A 22,647-nucleotide genomic window follows, 5' to 3' on the forward strand; every position below is an offset into this window, starting at 1 on the left:
ACGTTACCTCTAACAGTGAAGTACTTCTTGAGGATTCTAAAACATTTGCTCACTTCAGATGTGGAGAGAAGACTGCCACCTGCTGAATCAGTAACGTTAGTCCTGTATCTTGTATGTTTTTCTTAGGAATTATTCTTGGAAAATCTTTTAGATAACTTTAGGGGTGTTTTTTAACACTTTTTTGTTATGAATTTTTGAACTTAAATAATGGTGGAGAGAGACAAAATATATCCTTAATAAAATCGTATTAAAAATCTTTTAAAAATAAATCTAAACCATGCTTTGCTAAAATAAGAGGCATCAGCTTAATTAATAAGTGTGTGTATTGGTTGTACATGGCAAGGTTTTGGTAGCAGTGGTGGGGGCTGCAGGGGTGGCCTCTGTGAGAAGAGTTCAGGGGCTGCCCTGTGCTGGACACAGCTGGTTCCAGCCGGCTCCACAACATCCTCACTGCAGACCAAAGCTGAGCCAATCAGCAAAGTTGGTGGCACCCCTGTGAAAACATATTTAAGAAAGGACACGAACGCCAGATGAGTAGAGGAGTGAAGAAAAAAAGTGAGAAACAACTGTACAAACACCAAGGTCAGAGAAGAAGGGGGGGAAGGAGGGGCTCCAGGCGTGGGAGCGGAGATTCCCTTGCAACCTGTGGAAGAGACCACAGTGGAGCAGATATCCACACTGCAGCCTGTGGAGGACCCCATATCAGAGCAGTTGGATATTTCCTGAAGGAAAGTGTGGCCCATGGAGAACCTACACTCCGGCAGATTTTTTCCTGAAGGACTTCAGCCCATGGAAGGACCCCAGCCCATGGAAGGACCCACGCTGGAGCAGGGGAAAAGTTTGATGAGGAAGGAGTGGCAGAGAGGAATTGTTATGTACTGACTGTAACCCCCCAAAGGCTCAGGGACGATGGGGGGGTGGGGTGGGGAGGTAGACGGAGTTGGGAATGAAGCAGCAAAGTTGAGCCTGGGAAAAAGGGGGAGTGGGGGAAAAGGTTTTATTTTGTTTCGCATCATCCTACTCTTTTTTAATTGGCAATAAATTAAATTAATTTTCCCCAAGTTGAATCTGTTTTGCCCATGATGGTAATTGGTAAGTGATCTTCTGTCTTTATCTCAACCCATCCTATTTTCTCCCCCTGTCCTGCTGAGGAGGGGGAGTGACAGAGCTGCTTGGTTGGCATTTGGCCCTTAGCCAAGGTCAACCCACCACAGTGTGATAAAGTAATATGGCCACCCAGACTGATGATGATAAAGCCTTTCATAACTACAAAATCTTTTATTCTTCCTTTTTTACTACCTGAATAAAGTATGTAATGCTTTTTAGTCACAGTGATCACAAAAAGAGTACAGACTGTTTTTACTGTTTCTCTTTAGATAAGATGGGAAAAAAACATCACACTAGGGGAGCCCCCAGGATTCTTGCACTCCTGGTGGTGGTAAGTGTCAATTTTCTTTTCCTCTGATTTTTAGAATATGTTCATTGTGAATTCCAGTGTCTGGAGGCAAGAAATTCAGGTGAACACTGTAAAAAGGATGTGAAGATGAGTATCAAGAACTATTTTCTCGTAAAGTGTTGAAAGAACAGAAAATTAGATATAGGAGAGTATATAGATATTAGATATAGGAAAAGAAATATTGAATAACGGATTGATAAGGCAGCATCTTTGAAAGAAGATGGCCTGCATTTCTTTGTTTACCATCTTTTATTAAATTGTGCGTTTAAGAGATCATTCTCTATATCCTGAATAACTACATTTGAAAGAAATATATACAGAGACTCTGCAAATAGATGTGAGCTTCCTCAGTCTTTAGTGCACATTTTAGTCACGGGAATAGCATATGAAAGCCATTAGCTGAACCCAAGCTACCAGCATTTTTGAGGGGCAGTGTATGTTAGCATGAGCTTGGAGTTGTAGTAGCTGCTTTTGCAATTTCTTTCAGCTCAGAATATGGGTAGGACACAGATCTGACTTGCAATTTTTTATGCATGATGCTCCTTACTTATATATATTGCTTTCTAGAGAAAATATATGTATATATAAAATTCCCAAGGCAAAAAGCTATAAGTTGTAAAGTAGTCCCACTTGAATATAAAAACCCATGTGATTTGTACAGCTGTGTGGAAGATGCTTTTAATTAAGTGACAGAAGCCTGACAAGGAGAACTTGTTCCTTGTATCTCTGATGTCTGCATTATCCTTAATTTTGATCATCTGCAGCAGAGTGGTCAAATTTTCCACAATTCTGAATTATGGTGCTGGGCTAAGTTAGAGGGTTAAGTCTAAAACAATAAAGAAACAAAATGAAACTAACAAATTTTATTCTTTTAATTGTTCTAGCATATAGATAATTTCGTTCTAGAAACTTTGAGGCTAACATTCCTGCCATAATGAAATATCTTATATACTGTTTCTTAACAGTTCAGAGATACTTGTAGTGTGTTAGAATCAATTCATGTATAACTCCATTTGAGGCAGGGGAAGACTTATTGGAGTATCATAATTTCCTTTTACTCTTTCATTCTTTATCAACCAAGAACTATAGGATAGCATACCCTTCTATTTCCTACTCTTATCCATACATTTGTTTCTCTAGGAACTTTTGTTTAAAGGACAGTATTGGAACTTGGAAGAACTCCCAGTTTTCTCTTCATTTTCTTGCCTTTTCACAACATCACAGTATTACTGCATGAATCTGTGCCTTCCAGTGCTTTGTGGTAGTAAATTGCAGCAGTTGCAGAGGTATGAGGTTAAATGCAGAGCTTTATTAATTTGCTTTATACTCTGAAAGCTTGTATATTAGACTAGCTTCTTGGTTTATACTACAGTGGTTTTAAAGAAATACAAGCACTGCTTGCTTCAGAGAATCAGATAACAAGACTTGATTCCTCATAGATGTTTTACAAAGCTGAATTCTTTCATAGAGGTATTTTCAGCTCTTGGCTAGAAAGTGATGTCTATTTCATACATATATATGTGTGAAGTGTGTACACCATAAAATCTATGAGAATTACAATGATTTTCTCACCATATCTGTTACTTCTTAACTTGCAGTGTATTTTGGGATCTCTACTGTGCAGCTCCAGAAAGACGAGAAACATGTGAACATTCAAGTGAAGCAAAAGCCTTTCATGACTATGTAAGTTTTATGTATCTTTATCATGTTTTTATTAATTGTATGTATGAATGTGATAGAGAAATATTTCTGCAGGACAGTGACTCAAAAATGCAGGAGTCCATCAAATATAAGTAACTCTCATAGTGTCACGTGGGAAACTCCTGGAATCTATCTCACAAGTCAAAGTACTGTCCTATTAATACAGAATGAAGGATGTCCATCTCTCTCTCCCCCATGAACACAGCAGCCTGGTCTCAGTCGCAAAGACCCGGGCCAAATAGAAGCACAGATATGTGCTGTCCAAATAACCATACCCTATCAATGCTAAAGAAAAGACAGTTCAGTAGATGGAATTGATCCCATGGCTTCTGGCAGGACCATACTGATTTAACATGTGATTATTCTTTAGATATTTTGGTATCCTGAAATAAGTATTTTTTGTTACAGTAGTAAACACTTATGCATCATAGAACAAGTTAAATATCAATCATCTAGTCTACTAGAGCAAAAGAAAAAGGGGAAGGGACAAAAGTATTATGCCGATTTCGATGCCACTGAGTTCCAGTTCAAAGCACAGCAATAAGTTTGGTGGTGTTTTGCCTGCAAGGGCCAAAAAAAAGTTCTAGAAACTAGCAATGACAACAACACTGTAACAGTTTTCCATTCCTTTTTTTATATTCTCATAATATAAATGGAGAACTCCAGCACTCTGGAACTGCATTCCAGAGTTGGAATGGAATTTGGGATACATTTACTATGACATCTCTTCTTCATCTGTTGATTTCCTTTTTACCGATGAAATCCTCAGGAGGCTGACTGAACTGGGTTTATCATTCCTTTGGGCCATTCATATAATATAAAGAAGGAATATAAACACTCCCCCAATTATATAGTTCTGAAACCTCTTTCCTTGAGTGTTTTCTAGGTCTGTCTTAAAAATATTTTCTAATTATTGCAGAAAAATATTTCTACACATAAAATTAAAAGTAGGCTGCCATACCACAATGCCTTATGAACAGAAATTTGGAAAAATTTAGACAAATCAACTAAGTGATCATTTTCCACTGTCTATTTAATTTCAAGATACTGACACAAATTGTCATAATCTGATGACAGCTCAGCATCCTATAATATGTGAACTAATGGTAATCTTGCCTTATTTGTAGTTAACAAAGACTATGTTACAAATGCACCATTAACACAATTAGAACTGTTAAGCATATTTTACTTACAGACTAGTGACACTTTAATATCCTGTCCTTGGTGGTTAGATTTTGAGGCTGACTGGTAGAGGAGCTTGGATAGTTTTGCACAGTAGTGTCTATGCTGCATTGATTATTCACTTGTCATAATCAATGAAAAAAATGTGTGAGAGAGGAGAAGTTGGGAACAAAAATATGAGGAAGTTTCCCATCCACTGAGGTGTTAAGGTCAACCAAATTGGTAAAGCATATTCCTCAAATTAAAAACAAAGTAACCATTGCAAGTACAAATTTCTGCCATCTTTTTTACCTTTTCTGTTTTAAATATACAGTGGTTGAAAAAAGTACAATATTGCAATAGCTTTGCTGTTATGAATGCTTGTTATTAGAGCAATGTTTAATTCCCCACTGAAGAAGGAATAGTTTTACAGGAATAGATGATGACAGTAAGGAATGACTATAGTGAAGTAAATTTGTGGAGATCAGAATCCACAGTATGACAGTTGACTTCAGCGGGCCATTGTGCACTCACAATATAGTGTGTATAACAAAAGCCAATGTGGTGGGTTGGCCCTGAATAGCAGCCAAGCACCCACACAGCTTCTCATTCACCCCCTCTTTGTTTCGGGAGGTGGGGGGGAATGAGACAGAAAGAACAGGTGCAAGAAAACTCATGGGTTGAAATAAAGACTGGGAAATCACTCAGCAGTTACTGTTGCGGGCAAAACAGACTCGACTTGGAGAATTTAACTTAATTTATTGCCAATGAACATAACCTAAACATTTAATTACTGATTTGGGTATTGGGAAACAAAGACAAACATTTAAACACTTAGGGAAAGCACCTTTCCTCCCCCTTTCCCAGGCTCAACTTCACTCCAGACACCTCTCCTCCCCCCATGTTATCACCATGGGTTACACTCAGTCCTTTCAGTGAGACAATGAGCAGCTCAGGAGATTGGGGTCAGTGCGTGGAAGTTTCTCTTTGCCACTCCTTGTTTCTCACTCTGTTCTTCCTGCTGTTCCTTCCTTCATACTCATTTCCTATGCTCCCGTGTGGGTCCTCCACGGGCTGCAGTCCCATCGGGAGTGTGCCTGCTCTGCCATGGAGCATTTCTTACTTCTCTGACCTTGTTGTTCCCTCCATTCTTCCCTACTCCTCAGCATTTTCTGCCCTTTCTTAAATATGTTATCACAGAGCTGCCACAAACTTGGCTGATGGGCTCAGCTTTAGCCTGTAGTGGGGCCGTTGCGGAGCCAGCTGGAACTGGCTGTGTCCGGCACAGGGCAGCCCTGACCTCCTCCCACAGTGGCTACCCCTGCAGGCTGCCCTCCAAAAAACCTTGCCATTTACACCCATGCAGCCAAAAATGTAGGAAACCTATAAAAGTTGTGAAATTATTTTGAAATGAAATAACAAAGTACTTGGAGATTGAAAAAGGAGTAGACTCTACAGTTCTTTAAACTCATGATCCATTTGAATTGCAAAGTTTCCCTTCCAAAATGGGCAACTACTATGCTGATTCCTGGGAAGAATTACACCATCAGCTTTGAGTTTGCTATTCATGTTGGGAGAGAAGTTCTGCACAAGGGACCAAAGTGAAAAAACTCAAGGTATTTCCCTTAAAATAAAAAATTATATTAAAAAATATTAAAAAAACCCAAAGATACTCTACATAGTATAGGTACAGAAATTTTCGGCACACATAACTTGATCCTGCAAAACATCATGCACAAAAAACTTCAAATCACTGCAGTTTGCACCCATAGGTCAATTGCACACAATTTGATATGATCAGACCTACCAACTAACATATGGCTGCCAGCCCTATTACACCTGTCTGCTGAATTTTCACACATCTGGCTAACCTGCTGGAAAGCTATAAGCATTTGCCTGCAATTTCTCCTCAACTCACGCATCCAGCTACAAGCTGCAGTCTATGCATGACAAGTTTGTTAAGCTTCAAGTCCTCTCTCAAGCTGCTGAGGGGATAGTCTACTGCACAAACATACATATTTTACAACTTTACAGATAATTTGCTTAGACTCCAAATTGGAAATTACTGGAAATATTTTCTTTCAAGAAGTAAGGCATAAAAAATTGCTAGTTTCAATATCCTCCCAGAAATGTTTAGTGAGAATACTTTCCAAACAGAAAGAATTTCATCAGTGGAAGGAAGATATTTGACAATCTGGCTAACAAAGAGTTGTTCCACACAAAAAAAAACAACCAACCCAGTAACTTTAAAATCCTGTAGTTGTGAAGCTATACTACCAAGTGTGATGACCAATCTAGAGAATTTTATTGCTAAATGACCAAATTGCCTCTACTTGCTGGTCTTACAACGGAAGAAAGCAGACACTGGTGTCGTGGTTTAACCCCAGCCAGCAACTAAGCACCACACAGCCGCTCGCTCATTCCCCCCCTCAGTGGGACGGGGAGAGAATTGGAATGGTAAGAGTGAGAAAATCTCATGCATTGAGATAAAGACAGTTTAATAGAACAGAAAAAGAAGGGAAAATAATAATAAGGATAATAATAATAATGATAATGATAGAATATACAAAATGAGTGATGCACAATGCAATTGCTCACCACCCACACTGACCGATAGCTCAGTCGGTAGAGCATGTAAGCTGAATGTCCTTGACTAGGAGGGTACTTAGCAACAACTGAAAACATCAGTGTGTTATCAACATTCTCCTCATACTAAATCCAAAACACAGCACTAGGAAGAAATTTAACCCTATCCCAGCCGAAACTAGGACAGTATCCACCCCTTATTCTATACCATTTACGTCATGCCCAGGTCTCAAATTTTTCAATACATTCCAATTAATCACCACCACCTTTCTTGTCTTTTGATATATACACACACAGATATCATTCCCTTAGTCTAGAGGCCATCCCTCTAAAATGTCCACTGAGTTCATTTAGTCCATGACTTTGGGCTCCATCTGTCATAACAGTCTTTCAGGGCAGGAGAGATGGTGTGTGGTGTTGGGCTGTTGCATTCTGAAGCCAGTTCTGATTCCATTATCGCTGCGCTCATTCGGTTCTATCATCGTTGCACTTTGCTCGGTTTCACTGGAGTTAGTTCATTCTTCATTAACCTGGGTGATTTTTACTGCTATACCATTGATAGCAACCATAGAAATAATGATATAAAATGTCATATAACAATTAACATCATACAATTCAGTTCATTGGCTATTTTCACCCAAAATCAAATCCCCTTGAGGTACACACCGGACCTCCCCATCCTTTGGCATTACCAACCAAGTGCACCCAGGTCCTTGAGCAAAAGCAATCCCACAGATGGGTTTTCCCTTGCCCGAGGCAGGAGTAACCCAGACTGTCTTCCCCAGTATATTTCTTATGTGCACGACGGGGACTTTATCTCCATCTACAGTACATAAGAGTTTTGATTGGGCAGGGCCAGCTTGAGTGACAGATCCCCTGGTGTTGACTAACCGGGTGGCCTTTGCTAAATGTGTGTCCCAATGCTTCAATGTCCCACCACCCATTGCTCTCAGCGTAGTCTTTAGCAGTCCGTTGTATCGTTCGATTTTCCCGGAGGCTGGTGCATGGTAGGGGATGTGATAGACCCACTCAATGCCGTGCTCTTTGGCCCAGGTGTCTATGAGGGTGTTTCGGAAATGAGTCCCGTTGTCTGACTCAATTCTTTCTGGGGTGCCATGTCGCCATAGGACTTGCTTTTCAAGGCCCAGGATGGTGTTCCGGGCAGTGGCATGGGGCACAGGGTATGTTTCCAGCCATCCGGTGGTTGCTTCCACCATGGTGAGCACATAGCGCTTACCGTGTCGGGTTTGTGGGAGTGTGATACAATCAGTCTGCCAGGCCTCCCCATATTTGTATTTCAACCATTGTCCCCCATACCAAAGAGGCTTTACTCGCTTGGCTTGCTTGATTGCAGCACACATTTCACATTCATGGATAACCTGTGCAATAGCGTCCATGGTCAGTCCACCCCTCAGTCTCGAGCCCATCTATATGTTGCATCTCTTCCTTGATGGCCTGAGGCGTCATGGGCCCACCGAGCTATAAATAATTCACCCTTATGTTGCCAGTCCAGATCCACCTGAGCCACTTCAATCTTAGCAGCCTGGTCCACCTGCTGGTTGTTTTGGTGTTCTTCAGTGGCCCGACTCTTGGGTACGTGAGCATCTACGTGACGTACTTTTACAGCCAGGTTCTCTACTCGGGCAGCAATATCTTGCCACAGTGCGGCAGCCCAGATGGGTTTACCCCTGCGCTGCCAGTTGTTCTGCTTCCACTGCTGCAACCACCCCCACAGGGCATTTGCCACCATCCATGAGTCAGTATAGAGATAAAGCACTGGCCATTTTTCTAGTTCAGCAATGTCCAAGGCCAGCTGGATGGCTTTCACCTCTGCAAACTGGCTCGACTCACCTTCTCCTTCAGCAGTTTCTGCAACTTGGCGTATAGGACTCCATACAGCAGCTTTCCACCTCCGATGCTTTCCCACAAGGCGACAGGACCCATCAGTGAACAGGGCATATTGCTTCTCGTTTTCTGGTAGTTTGTTATACAGTGGGGCCTCTTCAGCACGCGTCACCTCCTCCTCTGGGGATATTCCAAAATCTTTGCCTTCTGGCCAGTTCGTGATCACTTCCAAGATTCCTGGGCGACTGGGGTTTCCTATTCGGGCCCGTTGTGGGATCAGTGCGACCCACTTACTCCACGTAGCATCGGTTGCATGGTGTGTAGAGGGGACCCTCCCTTTGAACATCCAGCCCAGCACCAGCAGTCGGGGTGCCAGGAGGAACTGTGCTTCAGTACCAACCACTTCCGAAGCAGCTCGAACCCCTTCATATGCTGCCAATATCTCCTTCTCAGTTGGAGTGTAGCGGGCCTCGGATCCTCTGTATCCCCGACTCCAGAACCCTAAGGGTCGACCTCGAGTCTCCCCTGGGGCTTTCTGCCAGAGGCTCCAGGTAGGGCCATTCTCCCCGGCTGCGGTGTAGAGCAAATTCCTTACATCTTGTCCTGCCCGGACTGGCCCAAGGGCTACTGCCTGAACTATCTCCCGTTTCATTTGTTCAAAGGCTTGTTGTTGCTCAGGGCCCCATTTGAAACCGTTCTTCTTCCGGGTCACGTGATAGAGGGGGCTTACAATCAGGCTGTAATCTGGAATATGCATTCTCCAAAAGCCCACAACGCCTAAGAAAGCTTGTGTTTCCTTTTTGCTAGTTGGTGGGGACATGGCTGTTATTTTGTTGATCGCATCCATTGGGATCTGACGACGTCCATCTTGCCAATTTATTCCTAAAAACTGGATCTCCATTGCAGGTCCCTTGACCTTTTATGGCAAAGCCGGCCTTCAGAAGGATTAGAATTATTTTCTTCCCTTTCTCAAAAACTACTTCTGCTGTGTTACCCACACGATGATGTCATCAATGTATTGCAGGTGTTCTGGAGCCTCACCCTGTTCCAGTGTGGTGTGGATCAGTCCATGGCAAATGGTAGGGCTGTGTTTCCACCCCTGGGGCAGTCAGTTCCAGGTGTACTGGACGCCCCTCCAAGTGAAAGCAAACTGTGGCCTGCACTCTGCCGCCAAAGGGATTGAGAAGAACGCATTAGCGATGTCACTTGTGGCGTGCCACTTGGCTGCTTTTGACTCCAGTTCGTATTGGAGTTCTAGCATGTCCGGCACGGCAGCACTCAGTGGCGGCGTGACTGTGTTCAGGCCACGATAGTCTACTGTTAGTCTCCACTCTCCATTGGAGTTTCGCACTGGCCATATGGGACTGTTGAAGGGTGAGCGAGTCTTGCTGATCACTCCTTGGCTCTCCAGTCGATGAATCAGCTCATGGATGGGGATCAGGCAGTCTCTGTTGGTGCGATATTGCCGCCGGTGCACCGTTGTGGTAGCGATTGGTACCTGTTGTTCCTCGACCCTCAGCAACCCCACAACAGAAGGGTCCTCCGAGAGACCGGGCAAGGTGGACAGCTGTTTAATTTCCTCCGTCTCCAGGGCAGCTATACCAAAAGCCCACCAGTACCCTTTTGGGTCCTTGAAATACCCTCTCCTGCGGTAGTCTATGCCAAGGATGCCCGGAGCCTCTGGGCCAGTCACAATGGGGTGCTTCTGCCACTCATGCCCGGTTAGGCTCACTTCGGCCTCCAATACAGTTAACTCTTGGGATCCCCCTGTCACTCCAGAAATACAGATGGGTTCTGCCCCTTTAGAGCTTGATGGCATCAGGGTACACTGTGCACCGGTGTCTACGAGAGCCTTATACTCCTGTGGGTCTGATGTGCCAGGCCATCGAATCCACACAGTCCAGTAAACCCGGTTGTCCCTTTCCTCCACCTGGCCAGTGGTCATAGTACTCGTTACTCACTTCTTGTAGATATGAATCAAAATTCCCTTTTTTAAGATTGGGAGTAAAGTCAGCCCTTCTACTCTGTCTGAGGAACTGCTCACTGGAGACTGGAGCAGCAGTTTTTCTGCAAGAACCCCCTTGTGTCATTGTTTTTCCTTGCAACTCACGTACCCGTGCCTCTAGGGTTGAGGTAGATTTTCCATCCCACTTCCTCATGTCCTCTCCGTGGTCACGCAGGTAAAACCACAGGGTGCCCCGGGGTGTGTACCCACGACATCTTCTCTCTTGAGCAGAGGGACGCTTGCTCCTAATGGCTGAGATACTGGTCCGTACAGGTGGAGAATAGGACATATCCTCTTTGAGTTGCTGGACCTCCCGGGACAGTTTCTCCACAGCAGAGACGCAGGCCCGTAGGGAGGAAGAGAGACTTTCTTCGTATTGCCAGAGTTGGCCAGACAATTCATCCACCGTTTATTCGTCTCCATCTTTCCAGGTCATTATTGCCAACGAGTTTGCATGCGACGCTGGTGCCCTCCGTACCAACTTTGCATTTGACTTCATCTGGGTCTTTGGATAACTGCTCGTTGTTCAGGTCATCATAAATCACCTCCAGCATGGCTAATTCCCTCAGGTACTGGATACCTCTCTCCATGGTGGTCCACTTGCCTGGGCGATATATAACATCTTCCTTGAAGGGATACCTTTCCTTCACGCCTGACAGTAGTCGCCTCCAGAGGCTGAGGACCTGTGTCCCTTATCCAATCGCTTTGTCAATGCCCCCTTCCCTAGAAAGGGATCCCAGCTGATTGGTTTCCCTACCCTCTAATTCCAGGCTACTGGCCCTGTTATCCCAGCATCAGAGCAGCCAGGTGACAATGTGCTTGCCTGGACAACGGCTGAAATCTGTTCGCATATCTCGCAGCTCACTCAGGGATAGGGATCGGGTGGTTACCATCTCATTTACGGGTTCTGCCTCTTCCTCCTCCTGTTCTCGTGATGGCCCTGGTTCATCTTCATCCCTTACTAAACGAGCTGATTTTCTTGTGTATTTCTTCTTCTGTACAGGGGCGACTGATACCGGAAAAGGTTGGTTCTCTGGTTCAGCCGCAGTGCCTGTCGCGGGGGTTGGAGTAGCCACCGTGTCTGTTGCCGGGGTTGATCTCTGGACAATATTCCTATATAGTTGTTTAACCCTAAACAAGACCTGAACCACATTCAGGAGACATAGCAATAGGAACATGCTTGTTTGAACATCCCAAGGATATTCAAAATTCTCAGGAACTGTGGTGGAGGGCTTCATGAAGAGGATAGAAGAAAAAGGAGTTTCTGGAGATGTGAAAGGGAAGATGAAGGAGTGGGGGAATGTGTCCCATCCTGTCTCCCCCCTGGATTCATTCTCCAAGGAGAAAAAAGTGTAATTACTAATAGTTTCTAAGAGGTGGTTCCCGAGGTACAGAGATGATGGCAATGCTGAGTACAGATACCAGCTTAGACTCACAACCAATGATTTTATCATCTCATAAAACTGTGTTACACAGTGCAGCAAAATGATAACCTTGCCCCAGCTCCGAGCAGTGATAAACAGCACAACAGGGAACACATACTGCAAGTAAGGTATTACATACCCCAACATTGAGAGCCAGCCCCACAACTTTGAGAGCCAATACATCAACATTGTGACCAGCGACTATTAAACCGATATAATGAATGCTTATAACCCATTTTGCCTTAACACGCTTTGGTCAGATCTGTCGTTATCTCAACCCTTTGTGCCCCATGTTGGGCACCAAAAAAGGACTGTCATGGTTTAACCCCAGCCAGCAACTAAACACCACACAGCCGCTCGCTCACTCCCCCACACACCCAGTGGGACGGGGAGAGAATCAGAAGGGTAAGAGTGAGAAAAACTCGTGGGTTGAGATAAAGACAGTTTAATAGAACAGAAAAGGGAAAATAATGATAATAATAATGATAGAATATACAAAATTATGATAGAATACAAAAAATACAGGGTAGCCCTGTATGTTAGGGAATGCTTCGACTGTCTAGAGCTCGATGGTAGTGATGACGAGGTCGAGTGCTTGTGGGTAAGGATGAGGGGGAAGGCCAACAAGGCAGATATCCTGCTGGGAGTCTGTTATAGACCACCTAGCCAGGACGAGGAGGCAGATGAAATATTCTACAAGAGGCTGGCAGGAGTCTCCCAGTCGCTAGCCCTTGTTCTCGTGGGGGACTTCAACTTTCCGGACGTCTGCTGGAAATACCACACGGCAGAGAGGAAACAGTCGAGGAGGTTCCTGGAGTGTGTGGAGGATAACTTCCTGACGCAGCTGGTAAGCGAGCCCACCAGGGGAGATGCCTCGCTTGACCTGCTGTTCACGAACAGAGAAGGGCTGGTGGGAGATGTGGTGGTCGGAGGCCGGCTTGGGCTTAGTGACCATGAAATGGTAGAATTTTCGATACTTGGTGAAGTAAAGAGGGGGGCCAGCAAAACCGCTACCATGGACTTCCAGAGGGCAGACTTTGGCCTGCTCAGGACACTGGTCGAGAGGGTCCCTTGGGAGACAGTCCTGAAGGGCAAAGGGGTCCAGGAAGGCTGGACGTTCTTCAAGAAGGAAGTCTTAAAGGCGCAGGAGTGGGCTGTCCCCATGTGCCGCAAGAAGAACGGGCGGGGAAGGCGACCGGCCTGGCTGAACGGGGAGCTCTTGCTGGGACTCAGGAAAAAAAGGAGAGTTTATCACTTGTGGAAGAAGGGGCAGGCAACTCAAGAAGAGTACAGGGATCGCGTTAGGTCGTGCAGAGAGGAAATTAGAAAGGCAAAAGCCCGGCTAGAACTCAACCTGGCCACTGTCGTGAGAGACAACAAAAAATGCTTTTATAAGTATGTTAATGACAAAAGGAGAGCCAAGGAGAATCTCCATCCTCTATTGGATGCGGGGGGGAACGTTGCCACCAAGGACGAGGAAAAGGCTGAGGTACTCAACGCCTTCTTTGCCTCAGTCTTTAGTAGTCAGAGCAGTTATCCTCAGGGTACTCAGCCCCCTGAGCTGGAAGACATGGACGACGAGCAGGATAAACCCCCCATAATTCAAGAGGAAGAAGTTAATGACCTGCTACGCCACCTGGACGTTCACAAGTCTATGGGGCCGGATGGGATCCACCCGAGGGTACTGAGGGAGCTGGCGGAGGAGCTTGCCGAGCCGCTCTCCATCATTTACCAGCAGTCCTGGTTAACTGGGGAGGTCCCGGACGCCTGGAGGCTCGCCAATGTGACACCGATCTATAAGAAGGGCCAGAAGGAGGATCCGGGGAACTACAGGCCGGTCAGCCTGACCTCGGTGCCGGGGAAGATCATGGAGCGGTTGGTTTTGAGGGTGCTCACGAGCCATGTCCGGGACAACCAGGGGATCAGGCCCAGCCAGCACGGGTTCATGGAAGGCAGGTCCTGCTTGACCAACCTAATCTCCTTCTATGACCAGGTGACCCGCCTAGTGGATGAGGGAAAGGCAGTGGATGTGGTCTACTTGGACTTCAGTAAGGCCTTTGACACTGTCTCCCACAGCATTCTCCTAGAGAAGCTGGCGGCTCACGACCTAGACAGGTGCACTCTTCGCTGGGTAAAAAACTGGCTGGACGGCCGAGCCCAGAGAGTTGTGGTCAACGGAGTTAAATCCAGTTGGCGGCCGGTCACGAGCGGTGTTCCCCAGGGCTCAGTTTTGGGGCCGGTCTTGTTCAATATCTTTATCAACGATCTGGACGAGGGGATCGAGTGCTCCCTCAGTAAGTTTGCAGACGACACCAAGCTGGGCGGGAGTGTTGATCTGCTCGAGGGTAGGAAGGCTCTGCAGAGGGACCTGGACAGGCTGGATCGATGGGCCGAGGCCAACTGTATGAGGTTCAACAAGGCCAAGTGCCGGGTCCTGCACTTCGGCCACAACAACCCCATGCAACGCTACAGGCTTGGGGAAGAGTGGCTGGAAAGCTGCCCAGAGGAAAAGGACCTGGGGGTGCTGGTTGACAGCCGGCTGAACATGAGCCGGCAGTGTGCCCAGGTGGCCAAGAAGGCCAACGGCATCCTGGCCTGTATCAGAAATAGTGTGGCCAGCAGGAGTAGGGAGGTGATCGTGCCCCTGTAGTCGGCACTGCTGAGGCCGCACCTCGAATACTGTGTTCAGTTTTGGGCCCCTCACTACAAGAAGGACATGGAGGTGCTGGAGCGTATCCAGAGGAGGGCAACGAAGCTGGTGAAGGGCCTGGAGCACAAGTCTTATGAGGAGCAGCTGAGGGAACTGGGACTGTTTAGCCTGGAGAAGAGGAGGCTGAGGGGAGATCTCATCGCGTTCTACAACTACCTGAAAGGAGGTTGTAGCGAGGTGGGTGTTGGTCTCTTCTGCCAAGTAACTAGCGATAGGACGAGAGGAAATGGCCTCAAGTTGCGCCAAGGGAGGTTTAGATTGGACATTAGGAGAAATTCTTTACTGAAAGAGTGGTCAGGCCTTGGAACAGGCTGCCCAGGGAAGTGGTGGAGTCACCATCCCTGGAGGTATTTAAAAGACGTGTAGATGAGGCCCTTAGGGACATGGTGTAGAGGGCATGGTGGTGTTGGGTTGACGGTTGGACACCATGATCTTAGAGGTCTTTTCCAACCTGTATGATTCTATGATTCTATGATTCTATGATTCTAAGGTCAGGTTGGTCAGGGCTTTGAGCAACCTGATGTAGTGAAAGATGTCCCTGCCCATGGCATGGGGGTTGGACTATTTGATCTTTAAAGGTCCCTTCCAACCCAAACCATTCTATGATTCTATGGTTCTATGAAACGCATCTCTTTCCCTATAGTCACTGTTAAAACACTATAATTTACTTTTTTTATAAATGGTGTTCATTTTTGAGTATGAATGAAATGCCTTTCTTTCCTGCTATTTCATTCTGCAGAGATATGTTTTAATTCCTATTGCTTAGGTATATTTGTAGTTAAATATTGTGGTGGGTTAACCTTGGTCAGCTGTCAGATGCCCACCCAGCTGCTCTCTCACTCCCCCTCCTCAACAGGACAGGGGAAAAATAGGATGAAAAAGCTTGTGGGTCGAGATAGACAGGAAGATCACTTACCAATTACTATCACGGGCAAAACAGGCTCGACTTGGGGAAGATTAATTTCATTTATTGCCAATTAAAATAGATTTGGATGGTGAGAAAGAACATCAAAAATTAAACACCACCACCCCCTCTTTTCCTAGGCTCAACTTCACTCCTTCATTCCCAACTCCTCTACCTCCCCCCGCAAGTGGCTCAGGGGGGATGAGGGGCTACGGTCAGTACATAACAGTTCCTCTCTGCCACTTCTTCCTCCTCACACTTTTCCCCTGCTCTGGCGTGGGTTCTCCACTGGACGGAATTCCTTCAGTAAATATCCAACTGCTCTGGCATGGGGTCCTCCATGGGCTGCAGTGTGGATATCTCCTCCAGCATGGTCTCTTCCGTGGGCTGCAGGGGAATCTCTGCTGTGGCACCAGTAGCACCTCCTTCCCCTTCTTCTTCTCTGGCCCTGGTGTTTGTACTGCTGTTTCTCACTTTTTCCTCCCTCTTTCTTAAATGTTTTCATAGACGCACCACCAACTTTACTGATTGGCTCAGCTTTTGCCTGTGGTGGGTCTGTTGCTGACTCAGCTGGAACTGGCTGTGTCCGGCATTGGGCAGTCCCTCATCTCTTCTCACAGAGGCTACCCCTGCAGCCCCCTGCCCACTGCTACCAAAACCTTGCCGTGTATACCCAATACTTAGATATGAAAGCTAGGAGGAGACTAAGGAAGCCTGTAATTTTCTCTGACATTCCATATCAGAACATATTTTATAAATCCATATGGTTAAAGACTACACTGTTTCATTAGAAAAATAAAATGGATAATTAATAAGTCATATTCAGTACAGAATACTCTAAGTAGCGTGTCTTACAAGGTGATATGTCTTTGGCTTACTTAAATGTTCAACCAAAAATCTGCAAGGCTCAAAGGTAAAGAAATGCTAATGTCAGTGCCTGAGTGATTTTGCATGTACGACCTTCAGTATTAGAAAGCAAGCAAAAAATCTCCAGTTAGTAAACTGTTTTGCAAAATGTGATATATGTTTAGAATTCTTATCTTTCTTCCAGTTGTCAATTGCATAGGAACACTAGTATAAAATGAGGTGAATGTCTATATGGGATGACAGTATTTTTTGGAAGGTTTGGAGAGGACAATGTAGTAGTATTTGCAATCTGAGAGTCTTCTTGTACAGTGGTATTGGCAGAATTGTGCACAGGCAAGCTTAACTTTTTCAGTCTCTTCAACTGCTTAATTCTGTTACTTAGTAGATGTTCTTTAATGCAGTTGTTTGGAATGGAATGATTAAAGCATGCTCCAGCCCTCAGTCAAAGTAAGCATCACTTTCTACAGGAAAGCTGCATTGACATGTATCAGGATTTGGTCCACATAATTATAGGTATATCTCAAATAGCTCAAAACAATGTTGTACTGTTATCTCGAAGACCTATCAAACTGTTTATGTCTGTTCTTCAGAAATTTGCCAAATTGAGAAATTGATACTTTCCTTGGACTGTAGGGACCCCTTTTGCAGGAAAATATGGATTTATTTTTTGTTTCATGTTAAGAAAATCTCCAAGAGAATTCTCCTCCTCACATTTTCATGAAGAAGGAAGATGTGCCCTTTCTGCCCCTACAATCCTCCTTCATCGTTCCTTCCCATAAATTATTGGATAATGTACTCCATGTCACAAATCTAAATTGTAAGCTCTGATACAGAAATGTATTGTTTCTTACAATCCACATAAGTTTTTCTCTTTATAGAGACAGTTTCATAGGTAAATTTGTGCTGTGCTTTCCTTTTATGAGGACTAAATAATTTTTTTCAGGTAGAAAAAAACAATATATCCTCCCCATTCCATTTTCTATGGAAATCCCAGGATATTACAAATTGTTTCTGCTTGGTTGTGCTGATGAACAGTTGTTAACTTTTAACCATTTCTCAGAGCTATGTTGTTCAATATATCTTACTCCAAAATTTCAAGCAACTGACTCCTGATGTATTTGGAATAAACTCTATTTAAATTTAAATTTTCAGTTTTGATGTGCTATAATGGAGTATTTATGCTACTAAACAAAGGTTGTACTATAATTTAAAACTTAGACTTAATGATTTGGAGTGAACTCAAAATCTTTTTAACCAAGGTTTCAATAGAGAGGGGATATTTTTTCTATTACAAATGGAAACCCTTCTTTATACACATACACATTTCATGGTATACATTTTAATAAAGTATAAACGTATGAACCTTGTGGGTTTTAGATATTCCCTCAGAAGTTGTAGAAATTTTGCTGCTTGTTAATTGATTTTGCTTTTAAGAATGAGAATATACATGATACCATGAGTTTAAATAGAGTGCATTGGCTTATTTCTAAACTTTTGTTTTAATAGTTGCATGTAACGATGTTATATTTACTGCTGTTAACATGGATCATTCTTATTCATTGCATACTGTAAGCAGTATGTATTTTAAGTGGTCTAGAAAGTTATTAAAGGAGATTAAGTTGTAGCTTAGTAACATGGGGAATGTTAAATTGGCTAACAAATGCTCTCTAAATTTAGAGTTAAAGATCTTTTGACATGAATATTTAACATTGTACATAGAATCATAGAATCATAGAATCATTAAGGTTGGAAAAGACCTCTAAGATCATCGAGTCCAACCGTCAACCCAACACCACCATACCCACTACACCATGTCCCTAAGCGCCTCATCTACACGTCTTTTAAATACTTCCAGGGATGGTGACTCAACCACTTCCCTGGGCAGCCTGTTCCAAGGCCTGACCACTCTTTCAGTAAAGAAATTTCTCCTAATGTCCAATCTAAACCTCCCTTGGCGCAACTTGAGGCCATTTCCTCTCGTCCTATCGCTAGTTACTTGGGAGAAGAGACCAACACCCACCTCGCTACAACCTCCCTTCAGGTAGTCAATGAGGTCTCCCCTCAGCCTCCTCTTCTCCAGACTAAACAGTCCCAGTTCCCTCAGCCGCTCCTCATAAGACTTGTGCTCCAGGCCCTTCACCAGCTTCGTTGCCCTCCTCTGGACACGCACCAGCACCTCCATGTCCTTCTTGTAGTGAGGGGCCCAAAACTGAACACAGTATTCGAGGTGCGGCCTCAGCAGTGCCGACTACAGGGGCACGATCACCTCCCTACTCCTGCTGGCCACACTATTTCTGATACAGGCCAGGATGCCGTTGGCCTTCTTGGCCACCTGGGCACACTGCCGGCTCATGTTCAGCCGGCTGTCAACCAGCACCCCCAGGTCCTTTTCCTCTGGGCAACTTTCCAGCCACTCTTCCCCAAGCCTGTAGCGTTGCATGGGGTTGTTGTGGCCCAAGTGCAGGACCTGGCACTTGGCCTTGTTGAACGTCATACAGTTGGCCTTGGCCCACCGATCCAGCCTGTCCAGGTCCCTCTGCAGAGCCTTCCCACCATCCAGCAGATCAACACTCCCGCCCAACTTGGTGTCATCTGCAAACTTACTGAGGGAGCAATAAAGTACTGAACATTTGATCAATAGAAAGCAAATATTGGATTAAAACCTTGCAATAACCTAATTCTAGTGCATGCTTTTCTTTCCCCACTTCTTGTCCCCTCCTGGCATTCTTTCTTGTGATGCTTTATTTTCCATATCAGCATTTCATCTGATATTTATTATTCTAAATGAGAGTAGAGATTTAGGTTGCCTTTTATTAAATGTTTTCATTTAGAAGTTCCAATTTAGCTAGTGAAATTTCTCTATTAGGTAATTTCAAGAGAGTATTTTGAGAACTCTGTATAGGTGTGTGTATCCATGTGTGCGTATGTATGTAGTGATATATTCATATCTATTAGAATAATAAAGTACAAGTCAGCACTACATTGATGTAAAGAATTTTTATTTTTCTGATAACAGTATTTGGCTAGATTTGAGGCACTCTGCTTAAATATATTCTTTAGCCTCACAAAAAGTAAAAGTGAAAGTGAGTCTTATTCCTGTACAATATGCCAAACACAGATTTTGTAATAAGCTCAACTGCTCTGTTAATACCTTTAAGTGACTCATTTCAGACTTGCTTAACACATGCCTGGAAAAACCAAAGACTTTAACATCCATCTGCTCTCTAATATGATGAAAGATGAATCCTGAAGGTCACAAATTGTGGGAGACATGCAACTCTTAATAAGAACAGCTGAACAACAAATGCCTTGTGAGAGGTGGTGAAAAATTAAGTCATGAGGAGGAAAAGCAGGCAAGCCTCTTGAGGGAACATGGATATCCATGACTGAATAGAATAGAATAGAATAGAATAGAATAGAATAGTTCCATTGGAAGGGACCTACAACGATCATCTAGTCGAACTGCCTGACCAATTCAGGGCTGACCAAAAGTTAAAGCATGGTATTAAGGGCATTGTCCAAATGCCTCTTAAACACTGACAGGCATGGGGCATCGACCACCTCCCTAGGGAGCCTGTTCCAGTGTTTGACCACCCTCTCGGTAAAGAAATGCTTCCTAATGTCAAGCCTGAACCTCCCCTGATGCAGCTTTGAACCATTCCCCCGCGTCCTGTCACTGGATCCCAGGGAGAAGAGCTCAGCACCTCCCTCTCCACTTCCTCTCCTCAGGAAGCTGTAGAGAGCAATGAGGTCACCCCTCACCCTCCTTTTCTCCAAACTAGACAAACCCAGAGTCCTCAGCTGCTCCTCATAGGACATGCCTTCCAACCCTTCCACCAGATTTGTTGCCCCCCTCTCGACTAGAACTGACTAGAACTTGTCACATTGCACGAAATATGAAATACACATTATATAGCACAAGTCACAGGGAACAGATAATAGTCTGTTTAAATTTTCTACAAAATTAATGCCTTAATATTACAAGAACTGTGCTAAAATGAATTCCTGAGCTTGCACAGACAAACTGTTTTACGTCAGAAAAAATGTGGTACTGTCCTGGTTTCGGCTGGGATAGAGTTAAATCTCTTCCTAGTGCTGTGTTTTGGATTTAGTATAAGAATGTTGATAACACACTGATGTTTTAGTTGTTGCTAAGTACCCTGTAGTCAAGGACTTTTCAGCTTCCCATGCTCTGCCAAGTGCACAAGAGGCTGGGAGGGAGCATAGCCAAGACAGCTGGCCCAGCTGGCCAACGGGGTATTCCATACCATGTGATGTCATGCTCAGTATATGAATGGTAGGCATGTCCAGGAAGTAGCGATCACTGGTTTTTTTGGGGCATTGCTCGGTGAGTACACTCATTTTGTATATTCTAATAATAATAATAATAATAATAATAATAATAGTTTCCCCTTCCTTTTCTGTTCTATTAAACTGTCTTTATCTCAACCCACGAGTTTTCTCACTCTTACCCTTCCGATTATCAACCTGTCCCACTGGCGGGGAGGGGGAGTGAGTGAGCGGCTGCGTGGTGTTTGGCTGCCTGCCGGGTTAAACCATGATAGATCTCCATAGTAGGATATCAGTTTTCAAAATGAGGTTTTAAAATCTTCTGTTGTTTTTTTTTTAATCCCCACATTAATACCAAACAATGCAAATTTTCTGTTAAATTAGCTGTTGAAAATGTATAAAACTTTAATGTACACAAATAGAGCATCTCATTTCTATGTAAAGTGTAGCAGAAAAAAACATACATGCATACATGTACACTCAGAGCAAAAAGAAGATTGTGGCATAGTCAAGGAGAATTAAAATTAAGCCTGACTTAAGATGAAATTCTGCTTTGCGCTTTTTCATTCCAGACTGTTTAAATGTGGCCCCTCCTTAATTTAAATGGACATCTCCATAGTGCTGTCACAGTAAAGTACACAAACTAGGTTTATGCCAGTTAGCAAGGATACCTATAACAAGATTGAGATGCAGCAGCCTGTAACCCATCAGAGGCTAATTTACACTGCCAAGAAAGTGCATAATTCACTGTGCATAATTCACACCAGAAGAGGAGCATGACCTAATTTACTCTGACATAGGAAGAAGACAAAGCTCATTATTAGATGTGTTAAATATTATGTTCTGAGACACAGAGAATCTTGCAAACATTTTCCAATTCTGCTTTTGAATCTGATTTCCTTAAATGTATTTCAAACCTGAAATCTTAGCCTATGAAATGTACAAAGTTCTTAACTATAAAATAGTTAAAGGAAAGTAATCCATGAGGTGAATTTTAGTCTCTTTTATGTTGGGGGGACTGTACAGATCATAGAATCATAGAATCATAGAATGGTTTGGGTTGGAAGGAACCTTTAAAGATCATCTAGTCCAACTCCCCTACCATGGGCAGGGACATCTTTAACTACATCAGGTTGCTCAAAGCCCCGTCCAACCTGACCTTGAATGTTTCCAGGGATGGGGCATCTACCACCTCTCTGGGAAACCTGTTCCAGTGTCTTACCACCCTCATCGTAAAGAATTTCTTCCTTATATCCAATATAAATCTGCCCTCTTTCAGTTTAAAACCATTGCTCCTTGTCCTGTCAATACAGGCCCTCGTAAAAAGTCTCTCTCCATCTTTCTTATAAGCCCCTTTCATATATTGAAAGGCCACAATAAGGTCTCCCCGGAGCCTTCTCTTCTCCAGGCTGAACAACCCCAACTCTCTCAGCCTGTCCTCATAGGAGAGGTGTTCCATCCTCCTGATCATTTTTGTGGCCCTCCTCTGGACCCGCTCCAACAGGTCCATGTCTTTCCTGTGCTGGGGGCCCCAGAGCTGGATGCAGTACTCCAGGTGGGGTCTCACCAGAGCAGAGCAGAGGGGCAGAATCCCCTCCCTCGACCTGCTGGCCACGCTTCTTTTGATGCAGCCCAGGATATGATTGACTTTCTGGGCTGCAAGTGCATATTGCCGGCTCATGTCCAGCTTTTCATCCA

General features: G+C 44.3%; 1 protein-coding gene across 2 annotated transcripts in view; it reads left to right on the plus strand.

Annotated features, from left to right (window-relative positions):
* Positions 1-22,647, plus strand: part of LOC142074857 (single-stranded DNA-binding protein 2-like) — a 271,522-nt gene that overhangs the window by 90,530 nt on the left and 158,345 nt on the right. For both annotated transcript variants that reach the window (XM_075135771.1, XM_075135770.1), the window contains exons 3-4: positions 1,377-1,438; positions 3,055-3,139. In XM_075135771.1, coding sequence (XP_074991872.1) covers positions 1,377-1,438; positions 3,055-3,139 — 147 coding nt within the window. The remainder of the gene's footprint in view (positions 1-1,376; positions 1,439-3,054; positions 3,140-22,647) is intronic.

This window comes from Calonectris borealis, chromosome W (assembly GCF_964195595.1).
Source record: "Calonectris borealis chromosome W, bCalBor7.hap1.2, whole genome shotgun sequence".
Lineage (NCBI taxonomy): Eukaryota > Metazoa > Chordata > Aves > Procellariiformes > Procellariidae > Calonectris > Calonectris borealis.